This window comes from Macrotis lagotis, chromosome 6 (genome assembly GCF_037893015.1).
Source record: "Macrotis lagotis isolate mMagLag1 chromosome 6, bilby.v1.9.chrom.fasta, whole genome shotgun sequence".
Taxonomy (NCBI): Eukaryota; Metazoa; Chordata; class Mammalia; order Peramelemorphia; family Peramelidae; genus Macrotis; species Macrotis lagotis.
Genome location: NC_133663.1, coordinates 219170851 through 219188505, shown reverse-complemented (window position 1 = coordinate 219188505; position 17655 = coordinate 219170851). Strand labels below are relative to the sequence as shown.

At 32.7% G+C, this 17655-nt stretch overlaps 1 protein-coding gene across 1 annotated transcript in view; it reads right to left on the bottom strand.

Annotated features, from left to right (window-relative positions):
• Positions 1 to 17655, bottom strand: part of CRYBG3 (crystallin beta-gamma domain containing 3) — a 120595-nt gene that overhangs the window by 25331 nt on the left and 77609 nt on the right. Inside the window, exons 11-17 of the mRNA XM_074192306.1 lie at positions 16249 to 16379; positions 15092 to 15218; positions 8810 to 8952; positions 8576 to 8702; positions 7379 to 7411; positions 3382 to 3491; positions 1310 to 1436 (exon numbers count right to left, since the gene is read on the bottom strand). Coding sequence (XP_074048407.1) covers positions 1310 to 1436; positions 3382 to 3491; positions 7379 to 7411; positions 8576 to 8702; positions 8810 to 8952; positions 15092 to 15218; positions 16249 to 16379 — 798 coding nt within the window. The remainder of the gene's footprint in view (positions 1 to 1309; positions 1437 to 3381; positions 3492 to 7378; positions 7412 to 8575; positions 8703 to 8809; positions 8953 to 15091; positions 15219 to 16248; positions 16380 to 17655) is intronic.

Here is a 17655-nt window from a genome sequence, read left to right as displayed (position 1 = left end):
ATGTGGTGTTCACTTTGCCCTTGTATTTCTGGCTGACTTTGTGTGTAGTCCTGGGGGAAAACTACACTTATTTAAGTTTCATTAGATTTCTTGATTCATTACAGTGCAAAAATTTTCAAGAGTTGTTGAGTTGAATGTTGAAGTTGAATGCTTTGCCTCATGTTTAGGCAATTATCATGGCTAGTAAGTCAGTCCTTATCTTCTTTCAAGGCAGGGGTCACCTCCTCTACTATAAATCCTTTTAAAATAATTCTCCTGATTTTTAGAGTTTTCTTTCTTTAGTTATCTGTATGTATGTTATATATTCTAGTACCATATAAGTTCCTTGAGGGCAGGAATCATCTCATCTTTGTTTATCAAGTGCCAAATATGGTACATAGCACAGTTAGGTGCTTAAAAAATGTTAACTGAATTTAATTTTAACATGTTACTAAGTAGGATAAAGTATATCCATATACAAGACCTCAAAACAAAGAATGTACTTACATATTCCCCCACTCCTTAAATTTATCATCACCACCATTGGCAACAGAACTGTATCAAGATTCTGATACCACTTTGTGGTTCTTAGAGCTATTCTTTATCACTTCTGATATGTTGTAAATTGCTCAAGTCTCTTTTCTTTGTCTGATCTTAGTTCATTATTTCTGGCACCCCAGAGGCCTGGGCTTTGACTTGATCCATCCTTTGGGGGTTAGGTCTTTTGTTAAGCTTTCTGTCTGTCAACCTTTATTCTTGCTAAATATCTCTTTGCCCTTGGCTTCAGATGCTCCACTTAGGTGGCATCCAAGATAATGTTTTACCAGGTGTGATCACTGGTGTGCCCAGAAGCTGCCTTGACCACAATGGGGGAATGTTGCCTTGAAGTCAATTTAATCTGGTTTCTTGAATTGTCATCCTTCCCAGAAATAGAAACAATAGACCCAGAGTATGAAAGAGCCTAGAACAAGTTAGGGATATTCCACCTTAGCTGAGACTGATAAATTGTTTGTCCCTGCAATCCTTTCAGATAAGCAGAATATCCTCCCTCCAAAGTCCCCAAGGTTCCCAAACCCTCCTGCTCCCTTCATTCTCTCACATTAGGGAGGAGACTGTCCTCCATTCCTCCCCTACCAAAACATCCCCATATAATGTTACCCCATAAATATCCAAGGCATTGTTTATATTACTGGCTACTTTCTTGTATAAGGATCCCCACATGTGTGTGTCTTTCTATTATAAAATATCAAGTTACCATCCATATCTTGTGGAGTTGTGACTTTTGGCTAACACATTCTATTTAAAAAAAAGAATTTGATAAAGTTCTTACATATTCAATGGGCTTGAGGGATTTGACTCTAGCTGGAGAGCAGCCACAGGAAGTAAGGTCAGCATAGAGGCCTTCTTCTAATACACACTGGTTATTTATGACATCCTCTTGGCAATGAATGAGCCAGCTGAAAGATCAAAGTATAGAAAATTTAGTCAGTTTACAATTCTTTTTATTTACACTGTAGTCAGTATCATGTCATGGGCTAGAATAATATGGTCACAATTGGACAGAGGCAAGATTCATATTCTTAATATAACTACAGAATAAAGCAATGCTAATCCTGTAGAAATTCAGAAAGATTATAGGTAGAGAATAGCTAAAGAGAAGGGTCCTGAATCAGGTCTTAATGGGAGAATTTGGATTAGTAGCAATGGTGAGGAAAAATAGCGAAAATAAAAAAAAATGAAAGTATTAAGTATGTACTAGGAAGTGGAGGTAAAAGGAAATGGATGATATTGATATCCTGTTACATTCCTATGCCACAATCTATTCAGACCAAATTACCTAAGAAACAATACGATAGTACCCTTAGTTTCTCATTCTTAACTGTTCTTTATTATTTTCCTACTTTTAATCCTGCCTTCAGGATCATAAACATATTGCTTTTGAGTATCTTCTCCTTGGTATTATTCTGTTTCTTAACAGTATTCCTTTTACCTGTGTATTTCTGAGTTTTTTATGTTTCTTTGTGTGTTCAATTCTCTTTTGTCCATTTCAGATAAGAAAAAAATTTATCTGATGACCTTATTCTTTCTGTATCTGTATACTTTTCCTTTCACATACACACACACACACACACACACCAGTTTTGAGAATTAGCAGGTTTGCTCTCCCTTTCTTCCTCCTCCTACTAGTGTATTCCTTTCACCTTCCCTTTTCTTTCCCCTTTTCAAATAGAACTTATCCACCTAAAAGAACCTCTATTTTTCTTAGCTCTCTTAACAACCCTTTCAAACCACTAACATCTTGAGGGGACACTTCTTCTCACCCTAGTAGAATAATTATACTACATCATCTTAGATATTCTCCTTCGAAATGTTCAAATTTATCTTTCTAGGGTGGTCTTGATTCTTGTGTTTGTGTATTTCAAAGTTCCTTTGGACTTTGCATCAGAAAATCCTTTGATTTAAAGTGTTCTATTCCATTAAAGATACATTCTATATTCCACACTTCCCTCTGAAAGATATGCAACTTTTCAGGGTAATTTATTTATTGCTAAATCACTTTTCTTTTTTCTTCAGCATAATATATTCTAGTTGTCAGAGATTTCGTTACTTGGGTAAGGTTTACCACTTTCCCTTCCAAGCTATTTATCCCATTTCCAATGCTTTCCTCCATAGCTTTTATGTAACTTTTAAAAAAACTCTTGCTTCATTTCTTCTTTTGACATTCATGTTGTCCTTTGAAACATTTTTTCCAGCCTTTACTTATAACTGTTATTGAGTTAGTCACTCAATCACCAGATAATGTTTTTAAAAACTATTCATTTCTCTAAAGCTTTAATATCTAAACTGGAGCTTTATGCTATGTTATAGCTCTCCTTACAATCACTGTTGGGTGGGATAAGTAGCCCTGTTTGCTCTTGTTCAGGATCTCTGGTATTCCTGTGCTGACCTTTTTGAATTTCTCAGTGTATTCTCTGTTCTTGCTTCTTTTGGACACAGATCTTCACATACATTTTTTAATAGTACATGGGCTTCCAGATCACTTTCTATGCAGTTCAGACATGAGAGAAGTCACTTAATATAGTTTTTCATACAATTTCTTGAAAAATTTTCAAAGAGTTGCAAACTTTAGAATTTTGCTGAATAGGTATGGCTTCCTATTTAGGCAGTCATCTTGTCAGGTAGTCTGTACTTGATTTTTAAAGGAATCTTTAATTTAATTTAAATCTACCTTGAAAGAGTTTGCAAATTTTCTACACAATCTGTAATCACACAATCAGACAACAAACACTCCTCAATTCCATCAAACAAAATAAAGGAAAAATATTATGTACATAAGGAAAACTTTTGAGCATTAAATATATTTCATTTTTAAACAGGACTATTTACACAAAAAATACTCACCATCCCCGAAGAACCTTAAATGAATGTGGTGTGAAGTCTGTCAAATCAGAAATATTATCTGTGAAATCTACACAATTTCCTTGGAAATTTGGTTGATCATATGCTTTCAGCTATAAGAAAATAAAAACACAACTAAAAACTAGGAAAAAAAATCTGTCATCTATAAAAGTCAAAACAAAGTTCATCATCTTTATATATACTATTTCAACACAAATCTTTCACAAAAAACAGACAGGAGAATCATTCAGCATATAGTTCATTTCTGTACTAGAAGATGTGCCTTCACAGATTCACTCTGATAAAAACTTGAATCTCACTGAAAAAATCTTATTGAACCTGGAATTAGGAAGACCCAAGTTCAAATCCAGCCACAGACATTTAAACTCTATGACCCAGGTCAAGTCACTGGATTTCTGCCTGTCTCAACTTCCTCTTCTATAAAACAAGCACCTACCTAATAAGATTGTTGTTAGGATCAAATGAAATGTTATTTGTAAAGTGCTATATGAATGCTATCTATTATAGTATCATTTTTTGCACTTCTGAGAATACAACTGTTTATCATTTTCTTCACCTTTTCTTTAATTCTAATCATAAACCTGAAAACAAATTCACCCTCTGAAAGAAATTAGGATTTCTTCTTCATGAAAACACTACTTGTCAATTTTACTACTTCAGCTTTACTTCCTGCAACTTCCTGGATAAAATTCTGCTCAGAACCAGAAAGCAGTATTAGAAAGAACAACATTTCCCTGAGAAAGGGTAGATAGAGATGAACAATGCTCAATACAATGCCAACCATTCCTTTAGGGTAGGCTAGTTTTTGCTTTTCATAATCCTTAACATAATTCCTTCTGCATAGTAGGTCTATAATGACTCTTTTTAAATTGATTTGATTTTTCTCCTTTGCAGTTTCTCCCAGGAAATCTTTACAGTGGGATCATTCTCATTCTGTTTGGCTTCCAGTTCATTTATACTACTTCACTCAGTATGAGAAAATACTTAAAACACTTAAAAAGTTTGACTTACAAAAAAAATAAAGAAGTATGGAAGGATAGTAAATATTTAACAGAATAACAATTATGTTTAGGAGAGAATTTTTTCAATCAGATATTAGTTAAGCTTTTTTAAAAAAAATAGGACAATAAAGCTGTTGGAAATATGAAACTGAACAAAATTGAGAAATACAAATTATAGTATATTATTAAAAGCATATAGTTTTCCATTTAAAATTAAATCCAGAAATAGAAAATAATCTAGGTGGTTTAAAGAGTTCTGCTGATTTTTTGATCCACCTATCCCTCTACTATTCCTCTCTACTTGAGCATGTACCCTAAAGACAAAAAGCTTTGAAGTTATTTATTTTAGCACTTTTTTTTGTGACAGCAATTATTGTGCTGAAATAAAGAATGAGGAATGCAAAGAAACAACAGAAGACTTATATAACTGATGCAAAATCAAGATAACTACACACAACAATGCTACTATACATTTAAAAATACTAAAAGTCCAAACACAGATTAACTGTAATAGTGCTTTAATGATGTTTTATAGCTATAACAGTGGCTGACATCAGTGGTTTTTCCTTATTTTTATTTCTTTATAACAAGGTAGGATCTTGTCAGGATTGGCTGTCATCTAAGAAAAAAAACAACACAAACTTTTTGCTAAAAGAACTCTTATTGTTGGAAATACTAGGTTTGATATAGATTTTGGCTGATTTTTATTTTGTTCTAAAAAAAAATTGGCAATGCAAAGGAATGTTTTCTCATGATTCCTTTTACTTCCCTGCACCATCTTACTATATAAATCTGTCTGGACACTTTTCTCTGCTACAAGAAATTTTTTTTTAAAAAAGAACAACAAATAATTTCTAGCTACAATTAATATCTGAATACATACTGATTTTCCAAAATGAAATAGAAACCATATCAAGCACACAAAAAGAACTAGTTAGTGAAACTAATTATCTCCTTAAACAATTTCATAAAGTTGTTTCTTTTAAAATTCTTCCAACAGCATGTCCTTTTCAGTTTGCTACTGTATGATTTATAATATCTAACTTATTTTAAAGGAAAAAAGACTGAGAAAAAGATGGATATTAAAATATCCACAGGATACAAACTGAATTTATCAAAGTAGAGTTCTTTTTTGTATATGCATAAATGCACTAATCAATTTAAGAAAATATCTGAAGATCTATATAGTGGAAACTTTTATTGTAACCATACCATATAGTAACATTCATCACTGAGAAGAATTTGGTATAAGAGTTAAAATCCAAGGGTGGTTATAGAAATACCAAAGGAACCTTAGTATAAAGTAGTTTCATATAATGAACTCTCAGAGGCATGAGACCTTATTTTTTATATAATGCTTCTTGACAGTCATATATCAATATGTTTCATGTCATATGAACGTAATGTTCCTGAATAATGATATTATTCCAATTTTTATCACTGAAACTAGGAAATAAGAGAGATAGATATTACAGTATTATTGCTTCCTTTAAGAAATGTGGTTATACCACTGTAACCAAGATCAAAAGAAATGTATTAAACTAGGAAACCATCTTTACAACTAATGTTTCTGAGAAAGGACTCATTTCTAAAATATACAGAGAACTGAGTGAAATTTAAAAAAAAAGCCATTCCCCAATTGATAAGTGGTCAAAGGATATGCAAAGGCAATTTACAGATGAGGATATCAAAACAATCCATAGACCTATGTAAAACTGCTCTAAATCATTACTTAGAAATGCAAATTAAAGCTTCTCTGAGGTACCACCTCACACCTCTCAGACTGACCAGAAAGGATAATGATCATTGTTCGAAGGGTTGTGGGAAATCTGGGACACTATTACATTGTTGGTGGAGCTGTGAACTCATCCAACCTTTTTGGAGAGCAATTTGGAACTGTGCCAAAAGGGCAACAAAAATGTGCATACCCTTTGATTCAACAATACCACTACTGGGTCTATATCCTGAAGAGACCATCCAAAAGGGTAAAAACATCACTTGTACAAAAATATTTATAGCAGTCCTGTTTGTGGTGGCAAGGAACTGGAAATCAAGTAAATGTCCTTCAATTGAGGAATGGCTTAGCAAACTGGTACATGTCATGGAACACTATTGTTCTATTAGAAAAAAGGAAGGATGGGAATTCAGTGAAGCCTGAAGGGATTTGCATGAACTGATACTGAGTGAGATGACTAGAACCAGAAAAACACTGTACACCCTAACAGCAATATGGGGGTGATGATCAACCTTGATGGACTTGCTCATTCCAACAGTGCAACAATCAGGGACAATTTGGGGCTATCTGCAATGGAGAATACTATCTGTATCCAGAGAAAGAACTGTGGAGTTTGAACAAAGACCAAGGACTATTACCTTTAGTTTAGAAAAAAAAAAACCTGATATCTTATTGTCTGATCTTGCTACCTCATATTTTATGTTTCTTCCTTAAGGATATGATTTCTCTCTCAACACATTCAATTTGGATCAATGTATACCATTGGAAACAATGTAAAGACTGGAAAATTGCCTTCTGGGGGGGTGGGAAGAGGGAAGCAAAATTAGGGGAAAAATTGTAAAATTCAAGATAAATAAAATCTTTTAAGAAAAAAATGTGGTTACAGAAACATATTTTTGCATTTAACAGGTTAAACAAGGAGATTTTAATAGGAAGTTTATTCTCCAAAAAATAGTATGAATAATGTGACCGAAAGGATAGGTGGAAATAAGGGTTAAAAATAGTGGCAGGGACCCAAAATTATCCTGAACTGGCATGTTTTACTGACATTGTTAAGGAAAGATAAAGGAAATTGTGACTAATCCAGTCAGTATAACCTCTGACAAATAGAAGTTGATATTACAAGATACCAAATGTATAATAAAACATCTAGGTAGGAGACATCAGAGCAGGGAATCTTTTAGGAAAGGTAGAAAAATTTACAACAAAGCATTTTAAAATTATGATGCTTCTTTTAACATACCAAATATGGAGGTTCATTTATCCCAAGAGGTTCCTGCAAAAAAAAATATATATATATTTTAAATTATTTAAAAAACCATGTACACAATCTTCATTGTCTTTCAAATATACAATTTTTTTAAAAACCTTATCAAAATGTTCACAATTCATTTTGTGTTTCATTTTATGGACCACCAGGAGCAAAATACAAAAAAAAAAACTTCAAAGGGCAAGACGGAGAAGAATTCAAAAGTTACCCAAGAGATGCCTATCGTGTTGGTGGATTCTGCTTTTTTAAAATTTTAGTCACCTTTTGGAATGAACACTGTTAGCAGTAACTTTCTGGGTTATAGTGCAGGTTCATTTTATACCAGGGGTTCTTAACCAGTGAATCATGAATTTAAATAAAAATTTTGCAAACTGAACTTCAATGTTATTTCTTTTTAATTCTCTATTATTAAAATTTTATTTTGTGATTTATAAACATTCTGAGAAAGGCTCCTTAGTCTTCACCACTCTGCCAAAGGACTCCATTAGATTAAAAAAAGTCAGGAAATTCTTGCTTGCCTTGAAGGACCTGATGATTCCTGTGACAAGTGACTGCTAACTGGTTATATTCTCAGAGAATATAACCCTTTCAGAGGCAGAATCTTTATTTTAAGTAGGGGTTTCTAATCTTTGTTCTGTCATAGATTCCTTTGACAGGCTGATGAAGACAATGGACTCCTCAGAACAATGTTTTAAATGCATAAAAATACATATGATTATTAAAAAATCAATAGAGTTGAAATATAATTATCAAAATATTTGAAAACCAAGTTCATGGGCATCAGATTTAAAATTCTAAGGGATACTTTTCTCTCCCTTATGTTCCTAAATAAACTATGTTAACACTGGTCAATTCTTTGAAGCCTGATCAAATACAATGAGCTCTGGTATTCACATAAAATAAGTTAGCAGTAACTTTCTGGGTTATAGTGCAGGTCCATTTTATACCAGGGGTTCTGGTATTCACATAAAATTAAATTTAATAATATTTAATAAGTTAAATGTCACTTTCTAGAGATATTCATAGTTACATTATATGAACTCACTGTGATCAACTCAAAAGGCATCCAAGGGAATAAAACTAATCAGGGACCTGTAATTTTTTACTAAAATATTTATAATTAACTATTTGCATATATTCAATTGGTAATATTAAAAAAAATTAACTCACCAGTCTAACAGGTCTTATTGACATGATTTGGTTGTTGGATCCTCCCCAGTCAAAAAAGCTCTTGTATTTCCCTTTTTCTAATATATACTGTTCTCCACAGAAGAACCGCTGTTGGTAGCCTACCCAACTTATAGACAAGGACAGAAATCAAAATTAGAAATTCAGCAATAGCACTAGTAGGTGAGCTATTCTGATAATAAAAAAATACTTTGCATATCTCTGCAAAAAACTTACACTCCACTTTGGACATGAATTGATCTTGTTTCATTACCAAACCCAACTTCTTCCAAATCAGGAACATCCCGATTAATAATATTAACAAACTTTGAGTTTTCTACATCAGATTCAAATAGTGTGATTGAAGTTTCTATAAAATTCTGAAAAGAGGAGAAAAATTAAGGGAAACGCAATTAAGTTATTTTATAAGACAAGATATTTTTAAAGAGAAAATGTGCATGAGATTTCATGTAGAGCAGAACTACCTCAAAACAATTTTTATTTCTATTTATTTCTATTACTAGGCGAGCCCTTTGAATAATATAAATTGTCTTCAATTTGAATATTCAACAAAATAATTATAACCAATTTATTTCTATTTTAATTATTTTTTATTGAGAAAAAAATTCCTTATGGATAGAGGTAGCCTAAAGTTGAATAGATTCCTTTGGAATCCTTCTCTGAAGTTCAGGGCAAGGTTAGATTAAAGGATTCTTTTAATAGGTATGGTGTGTATTTATGCTCTAGATGAGGAGTGGGGGAAATGGTGGGGCAATGTCTTCTAATTTAATTATGATATTTTACATTAAAATTTTTAGCATTATTTGGACAAATATTATATAGAATTTAATTTAGCTTCTGGAAACCCTCAAGAGTTATTTCTTGCTGGCCAAACAAGTTGAAATGAAAATATAAAACCTTATGTGATATCTTATTGACACATTTTTTGGGGGGTCTCCAGAAAATTTGTTATGATTCTAAAAGTACTTATCAGCATCAGTTATGTTTTTCATGTACTGTAGACATTGGGATAGGAATTCCAAATTAAGAGTTTCCTTTTTAAACAATTATATTTTTAAATGCAAAGGAATTATCTGAAAATCAAGTAATATAATAGCAAAGACGGGCAATAATTTTGTTTAAAAGCAAAGCCATCCCTACCTCCACCACTCTCAGCTCTCTCTTCTCTCTCTCTCTCTCTCTCTCTCTCTCTCTCTCTCTCTCTCTCACACACACACACACACACACACACACCTCTCTCTCTCTCCCCAGCAAAGTTTTTCTCAGATTTATGATGTTAAGAAGGATGTCAGTGATACTTGAAGGGATCATAGAAAACAGCAAAAGTACTTAGAAGTGACCCAATTTAAAATAAATAAAAAAAAAGAGAATGTACTTAGCAAATTATAGCACAGTGAGCTTGACTCTGATTCATAGGGAAAATCTAAAGCTTACTGTTAGAAAGTTATTAAACATTAGAGAAGTAAGAGTGATCACCAAAAATAACCATTAGCACAGCAATATGTAAAAAAATAGATCAGGCTAGACTAATATTTCCCTTTTGCATGATTATTACACTTGTACATCAAGAAAATCAAATAGTTCTTTGGGCACATGCACACACATATACATTCTAAAATTTAGATAAACTATATATAATTTATCTAGAATTTTGTGAAGCAGTTGATGAATCTCATGCTATTTTTGTTGAAAAATATAAAGATATAGATTCAAAATATAGTAATTATGGTTCTCCAACAATTTAGATGGAAATCTCCCTTATGTATCCTCTATCTGGCCTTTTCTTATCTTATGATTGACTTGGATAAAGGCATAGAAAGCATGCTTACAAGATTTACAAATGATACAAATACTTTTGCATTGTAACAAATGAAGGGACAGTTTCAGAGTAACCTGGGAAGACTTGTATCAACTTATGTTTAGTAGAAGCAAAACAATGGATACATTGTAAAGAAAAAACATCTTTCCTTTCCTGACATCCACTTTTGTAAAGGAAGATGGAAGGGGTATGGATGGTGGAGAATGAGGTAGAGGAAGAGAAAGAAGGAAGAAAGAGAAGGCAAGAGATGAGAAAAGAGAAGGGGAAGGAAAATCAATGAAGTATTAAAAAAACAAAGCAAGTCAGAAAGCAATACATACAAGCAGGGTAACTTTTACAGTAACATTTTCAATTTATTACACCTTGAAAAGTAAAAGTAAGTTATATGTGAAAGACTTGCCCAGGTTCATTCAAACAAAATTCAAACCCAAGATGTTCTAATTCGAGTACAATGCTCTATTCACATCATCTTTTTTTTTTAAAGATATAGAATTATTTTTGGAATGTACCATATTTTGGTTAAGTAATTATATTCTCTTCTGAACTTAACTTTAGTTTGTTACCTCTTACTCAGCTCTATTTTTAAAATATTAAAAGAGAAAAATTAATAAGACTGGGTGTAGGATGTTCTGAACAATGAGTTAAATTTTCTTAATCCATGTAAGTATAATAGACTAATGAATGCCTAATAAATATTGCATCTTCTCTACTATGTTTTGCTTTGTTTTATTCATTTGAAAAAATTTCGAGTTTCAAATTCTCTCTGTACTCCCAAGTCTCTCCCTGATCCACTGAGATGGTAAGCAATATAAAACCCATTATACATATAGTACAAAATATATTTCTATATTAGACCTGTTGTTATAAAAAGAGAGCAAGGAAAATAAATCCAAAATAATATGCTTCAATCTGCATTCAGAGTTCATCAATTATCTTTCTGGAGGTATAGAGTATTTTTCATCTTGAATCCTTTGGGATGATCTTGCATTTCTCTCTTGCTCAGAGTAGCTAAAGTCTTTCACAGATCATCCTTTCCATATTGTTTTTACTGTGTACAATATTCTTGTTCTGCTTACTTCATTTTGTATCAGTCCATGCAAGTATTCCCAAATTTTAGTGAAATCATTTTGCTCATAAGTTCTAATAGCACAATAAAATTTGATCACAATCATATATAACTTGTTCAGTCATTTTTCAATTGATGGGTATTACCTCAATTTCCAATTCCTTGCCACCACACACACAAAAAAAACAACAAACTGTTATGTTATTTATGTAGGTCCTGTTCCCTTTCTTAGATCAGGGTTAAGTGATTTGTCCAAGGTCACTAGTTAAGTGACGATTACTGCTTTGTAGTAATTTGAAATCTCAAACTGCTAGGTAACTTTCCTTCACATTTTTTTCAGTGATTTTCATAACTTTTTGTTCTTTCAGATGAATGTTTTTGTCAAGCTCTATAAAATAATTCTCTGGTACTCTAATTGCTTTGGCACTAAATAAATTAATCTAAGTATTGTCATTTTTATTATATTGACTCTACCTATCCATGATCAAGTTGCTTATCATTGCTTAAATATGACTTGATTTGTGTGGAACAGGTTTTTTTTTAATGTATTCATATGGTTCCCGATTTTTTTGGGGGGGCAGGAAGACGCCCAAGTATTTCACATTGTGTGCAGTTATTTTTTTTAGGGTTTTTTTTTTGCAAGGCAATGGGGTTAAGTGGCTTACCCAAGGCCACACAGCTAGGTAATTATTAAGTGTCTGAGGTCACATTTGAACTTGGGTACTCATGACTCCAGGGCTGTTGCTCTATCCATTGTGCCACCTAGCTGCCCCTGTGTTCAGTTATTTTAAATGATATTTCTCTTTCTATCTCTTGCTGCTGGACTTTGTTAGCAATATATAAAAATGTTGATGATACATGTATCTTATAGCCTACAATTCTGCTAAAGTTGTTCATTATTTCAATTTTTCAATTTCAAGTCGATTCTCCAGGGTTCTCTTATATTGTCTGCAAAAAAGTGATGTTTCCTCACTGTCTTTTCTTATTCTTTCAATTTCTTTTTTTTCTTTATTACTAAATAAACATGATGAAATGGACATCCAAGTTTCACATCTAATCATACTGGGAAAGCTTCTTCCTGCTTTTGGTTTTAAATAGTTTTTATGATTTTAAGAAAGACTTCATTTATTGCTATTTTCCAGTGTTTTTATGGGAATGGCAGTTTTATTTTGTTAAAATGTTTTTCTGTATCTATTAAGATAATATAGACAATTATGCTTAAGTTTTTCCTACTTTTGAATAGTACTGAAACCCTGGTCTGAATCCCATCTAGTATCTGGTCCTAGGATAATGATCTATGAGAAATATTGCCTTAGTCTCCTTACTAGTATTTTATTTAAAATTTCTGCAAAAATATTCATGAAGGAAATCAGTCTTTAGTTTCCTTTCTCAATTATTGTTCTCCCTGGTTTGAGTATAAAAACCATATTTGGTAGTACACCTTCTTTAGCTGTTTTTTTAAAACAGTTTTTCTAGTACTAGGATTGTTCTTTAAATGTTTGGAAGAATTCACTTGCAAATACATCTGGGTTCTTTTGTTTGATTTTTATCAGAAAAACTGAACACTTGAATTTCAGTGAAGTTGTAATTAGTCCTTTTGGAAAAAACTTAGAAATTATCCTAAAAAAAAGTGATAATAGTGACTTTGACCCTGAGATACCACTGCATTAAGGAAGTCAAAGAGAAAACATTCAACTATATAAGAAAATAATGATAGCAAAACTTTTTGTTGAGTGCAAAGAACTGGACATAAAGTATATTGCTTTCAGTGGGAAACAGCTGAATAAATTGTGCCACATACATGTAATGTCATAAGAAATATGACAAAAATAATTTCAAAGAAATGTGAGAAGATAATATATGAACCGGTACGAAATGACTATAACAAAATAAACAGAAAATAAAATACATAACTTAATGCTGTGTAATTATAATAACCAAGCCTGTACCAGAAGCAAGTGAGAAAATGCACTTTCCTTTTTGCACTGGAGTGATGGAATGGGAGATAGTGAAGAGAAGGAGTGTAGAAAGTAGCTGATATGTTCAGATACAATACATATGGGTTGTTTTTGCTGAATTAATTTTTTTCACTTTCACATTCTTTGCTCAAAAGGAGGTCTATCTTCCATTAGGAAGAATAATATATTGGAAAGGTGACTGATAAAAAAATCAAAAGACATCAATTTAATTGAAAACTGGGCTTGAGGGGTGGCTAGGTGGCACAGTGGACAAAGCACCGGCCCTGGAGTCAGGAGTACCTGGGTTCAAATCTGGTCTCAGACACTTAATAATTACGTAGCTGTGTGGCCTTGGGCAAGCTACTGAACCCCATTTGCCTTGTAAAAACCTAAAAAAGAAAAAAGAAAACTGGGCTTGGTTAATATTTTTTTAAAGTCTGTCTTCAGATTTGGAGAATTACTATCAAGAAATACAGATTGGGGCAGCTAGGTGGGCACACTAAATAGAGCACTGGCCCTGGAGCAGTTCAAATCCAGCCTCAGACACCTAATAATTGCCTAGCTGTGTGACCTTGGGCAAGTCACTTAACCCCATTGCCTTGTAAAAAACAAAAAAAGACAAAAAAAAGAAATACAGATGCACTTTTCTAAACTGTATTTAACAGTATATTTCTTTCAGATGCAAGTAGTTTCTAGATTACTTCATTTTGGCATATGCCAGCATAAATATGGATTTCCTTATCTGTGTGCATTTGAGTATAGTAAGCTGATAGATGTAGGCTCTACAGCTACCTTAACGCCTACTGTAATTAAATGTTTCCAGATATATTTAGGAATTTACAAAGCAAAAGTGTTATTCTAATATTAAGAGAAATGAAAACATACTGAAATCCCTGAGTAGATAAGAATTTTGGTCTCTGAGCATTATGAGATATTGTTGAAAAGATAGGCACAATTTGTTAAGAAGTAATATATATAGGAGCAGTTAGGTGGAGCAGTGGATAGAGCATCAGCCTTGGAGTCAGGAGGACTTGAGTTCAAATACGGCCTCAGATAGTTAATAAGTATCTATCTGTGTGACCTTGGACAAATCACTTAACCCCATTACCTTGCAAAAAAAACAAAAAAGAAGAATATATATTCTGTACTAAATTATGACAATATAGCAAATAATATACTGATCCTGACAAGTCAACTATTATGATATTCAGGTGTCAGTAACAGTTTATAATTTCCCAATTTATAGACAGCTAGGCAGCACAGTGGATAGAGTACTGGCCTTGGAGTCAAAAAGACAAGAGTTTGAATTGAGCCTCAAGCACTTGATGCTTACTGTGTGACCTTGGACAAGTCACTTAACCCTGACTACCTCACATCCAGGGCCATCTCCAATTGTCCTGATTGGTATTCTACTCACTGGACCCAGCTGGCTCTGGAGAAGAAAGTGCTGGTGACTTAGCACAGCACTCCCTTTCACTCTAATCCAATTCACATGCTTGTCATGGCATCACTTCCCTGATGTCATGGTCTTCTTGGAGAACAAAGGACAAACAATCATAATTTCCTAATCTGTACTAAATTATGATTGATTTTCAATGATTTATAAAATAAAGTGAGTGGGAAAATAAAGACAAGAAAAACAAAGAAAAACTTACTGCTTGCAAATACCGGAAAGACAATAAAGTGCTGGTCAATGTCTTCCAGGTACTGATGTCTTCATATTCGCCCTCTTCAAGCAGATACTGTTGGCCTTTAAAATGTTCTTTTTCATAGGCAACCCACCTAGAGATGCCCATAACACAAATTCAGCAGTTAAAGAAGTTGTAGACTGTGGGTATAATCAAGAAATTATACTAATGATTGATTATTACAAATCTTATTCTATAAACCAAGATTATGTTTCTTTTTACTTAAAAACAATAATCTTTAGAGCCATGAGGCTTTTCTCAAACAAGGGATTAATTGTAGACATGCAACAGACCATCTCTTATTGAATGTTGCAATGTGATCTGATATCATATGTTTCAAAACAAATGGAGTCCTGTTGGAAAAAATACAAATTAAAAAAGACGAGAAAAGACAACTACCATCAAATCAAATCATGTTTTTAATCATTCCTGTTTTTAATTACTTATGCCCATGGTTTCAAGTTTAGGGGGTAAATCATTTACTGAAGGTAAAGATATTGCCACTAGATGTCAAGTTAATTTTTGTCTGGGACAGGTAAAGCAACCAGAAAAGTCTGAGTTGTTTTGCAGGAAGAGATTCCAGTTCCAGTTTTAATGCCCTACATTTATTTAAAGACATTTAAAGGTATTTCCTGGCAAAAAATATTGTTATCCCCATTGGAGAAAGAAACTGGAAGGAAGCAAAATTAGTACCTGCCTCCAAAGTAAACTGAATAGCCAATAAAATATCTTAATGTATTCACTTAGCAATCATATATGAATAAAAAACTTTTATGTGGAATAATATTTTCATGGGGATTTTAAAAATCAGCTGCAAAACATTTAGGTAAAACAATTTTGCAGTTATTAAAATTTGAAAAGAAATTTCATTAAAAAAAGCATCCTACATTCATTCAACCAAGCAACAAGCATTTATTGTTGACTTACTTATATCTTGTACACTAGGGATACAAAATAAAATATGAAACAGTCGCTATTTTCAATGAGTTTACATTCTATATAAGGGGAGCTGACAATTTGTACACATATGAGGATATATAAAAAATAAGCATATGAAAAATAAACATGTGGCAATTTTATGAGGCAGATCACTAAACAACTAATATTGAAAATTCATCACTCACACTCCACCAATGACACGAATTGATGCAATTCCAAAGAAACTCTCATTTTTGAAAAGCTCTGGAACAGAGTCTACATGTTCATTAAACTCCTTGGCCTGTCCAAGGAAATGTGTTTTGTCATATATAATCACCTAAAACATGAGTGAGAGATATTTAATTACAAAATGGCATATATTTACTAAATATAAAGAGACATTAAGATTAAATAAAAGGAAACAAGAAAAAAAGATAAGATTAAACAATATAGGATAAAGTATTTTAAAAGTCAAAATTCATCATAAAGTTATAACTATATCAATCTTTAACATTTATATTATTTCTATAATATAGTATTCTAACAATGTTATTTTGAAGTCACTTCCCTAGAACTATTTTATAAGTGAGAAATTTCAGAAAATAAAACTATGTGGCTATAACTTAGAAAAGCTTCTGATTTCTACAGGAAAGCATATAGTTACCAAGAAGGTGAAGTCTCAGAACCACTCTATAAACAATGTACTGATCTAAATACAAATATTGTATATAAAAATGTTTTCTGCAACACTTAATCCTTCCACATATTTTCCTACATATTGAGGAACAGAAAACATGCCAATATTTGAACTGAAATAGACAATTACTAAAAATATAAGACAAAACTAAATACAGCAATTGCTTATGTTTTTGGAAGTGCTTTAAGTTTTGCAAAACACTTTACATAAATTATTTCATTTGATCCACACAACAACCCTATGAAGTAGAGACTTATGAATATTATTAACCACATTTTACAGATGAGGAACTGGAGGCTCAACGAAAACAGTTTGTTTCATTTTTGTCTGCTTTCTCCCTAACAGTGCCTGGCACATATTAACTGCTTAATAAACACTTGATGAAATAATGAATCAAATGAAGCTCAGAGCTACATGATAACCAAGCTTCAAATCCAAATTTGAATTCAAATCCAGGGTTCTTTCTGCTATATCCCATTGTTTTAGAGGATGAAAACAATGAGAAATTCCCCCTCTATTTGTCATGAGTTCAAATTCAGCCTCAGACACTTAATAATTACCTAGCTGTGTGACCTTGGACAAGCCACTTAACCCCACTATCTTGCAAACCCCCCCTCCAAAAAAAAGGAGTTGGGGAGAAAGCAGTCAGGAGTTTATTATAATAGTCATAAGAGTCAACATTATGGTGATAGTTGTTAGATGGAAAGGAAGAAAATGGAGAAAATAAATAGTCTGAAGACAGAATGGGTAGAATTTGATAACATAAATTTTGATAAGAGTGGAGGAGGGGGAAGGAAAGGTGGTGCAAGGAGAAAAAAGTTTCAAATGACTCCAGGTTTAAAAGCAAAGTGTCTAAGGCAGGTGGTCCTTCACCTTTTATGAGATACAGCTTCATGAAGTCTAAGGATCCTTTCTC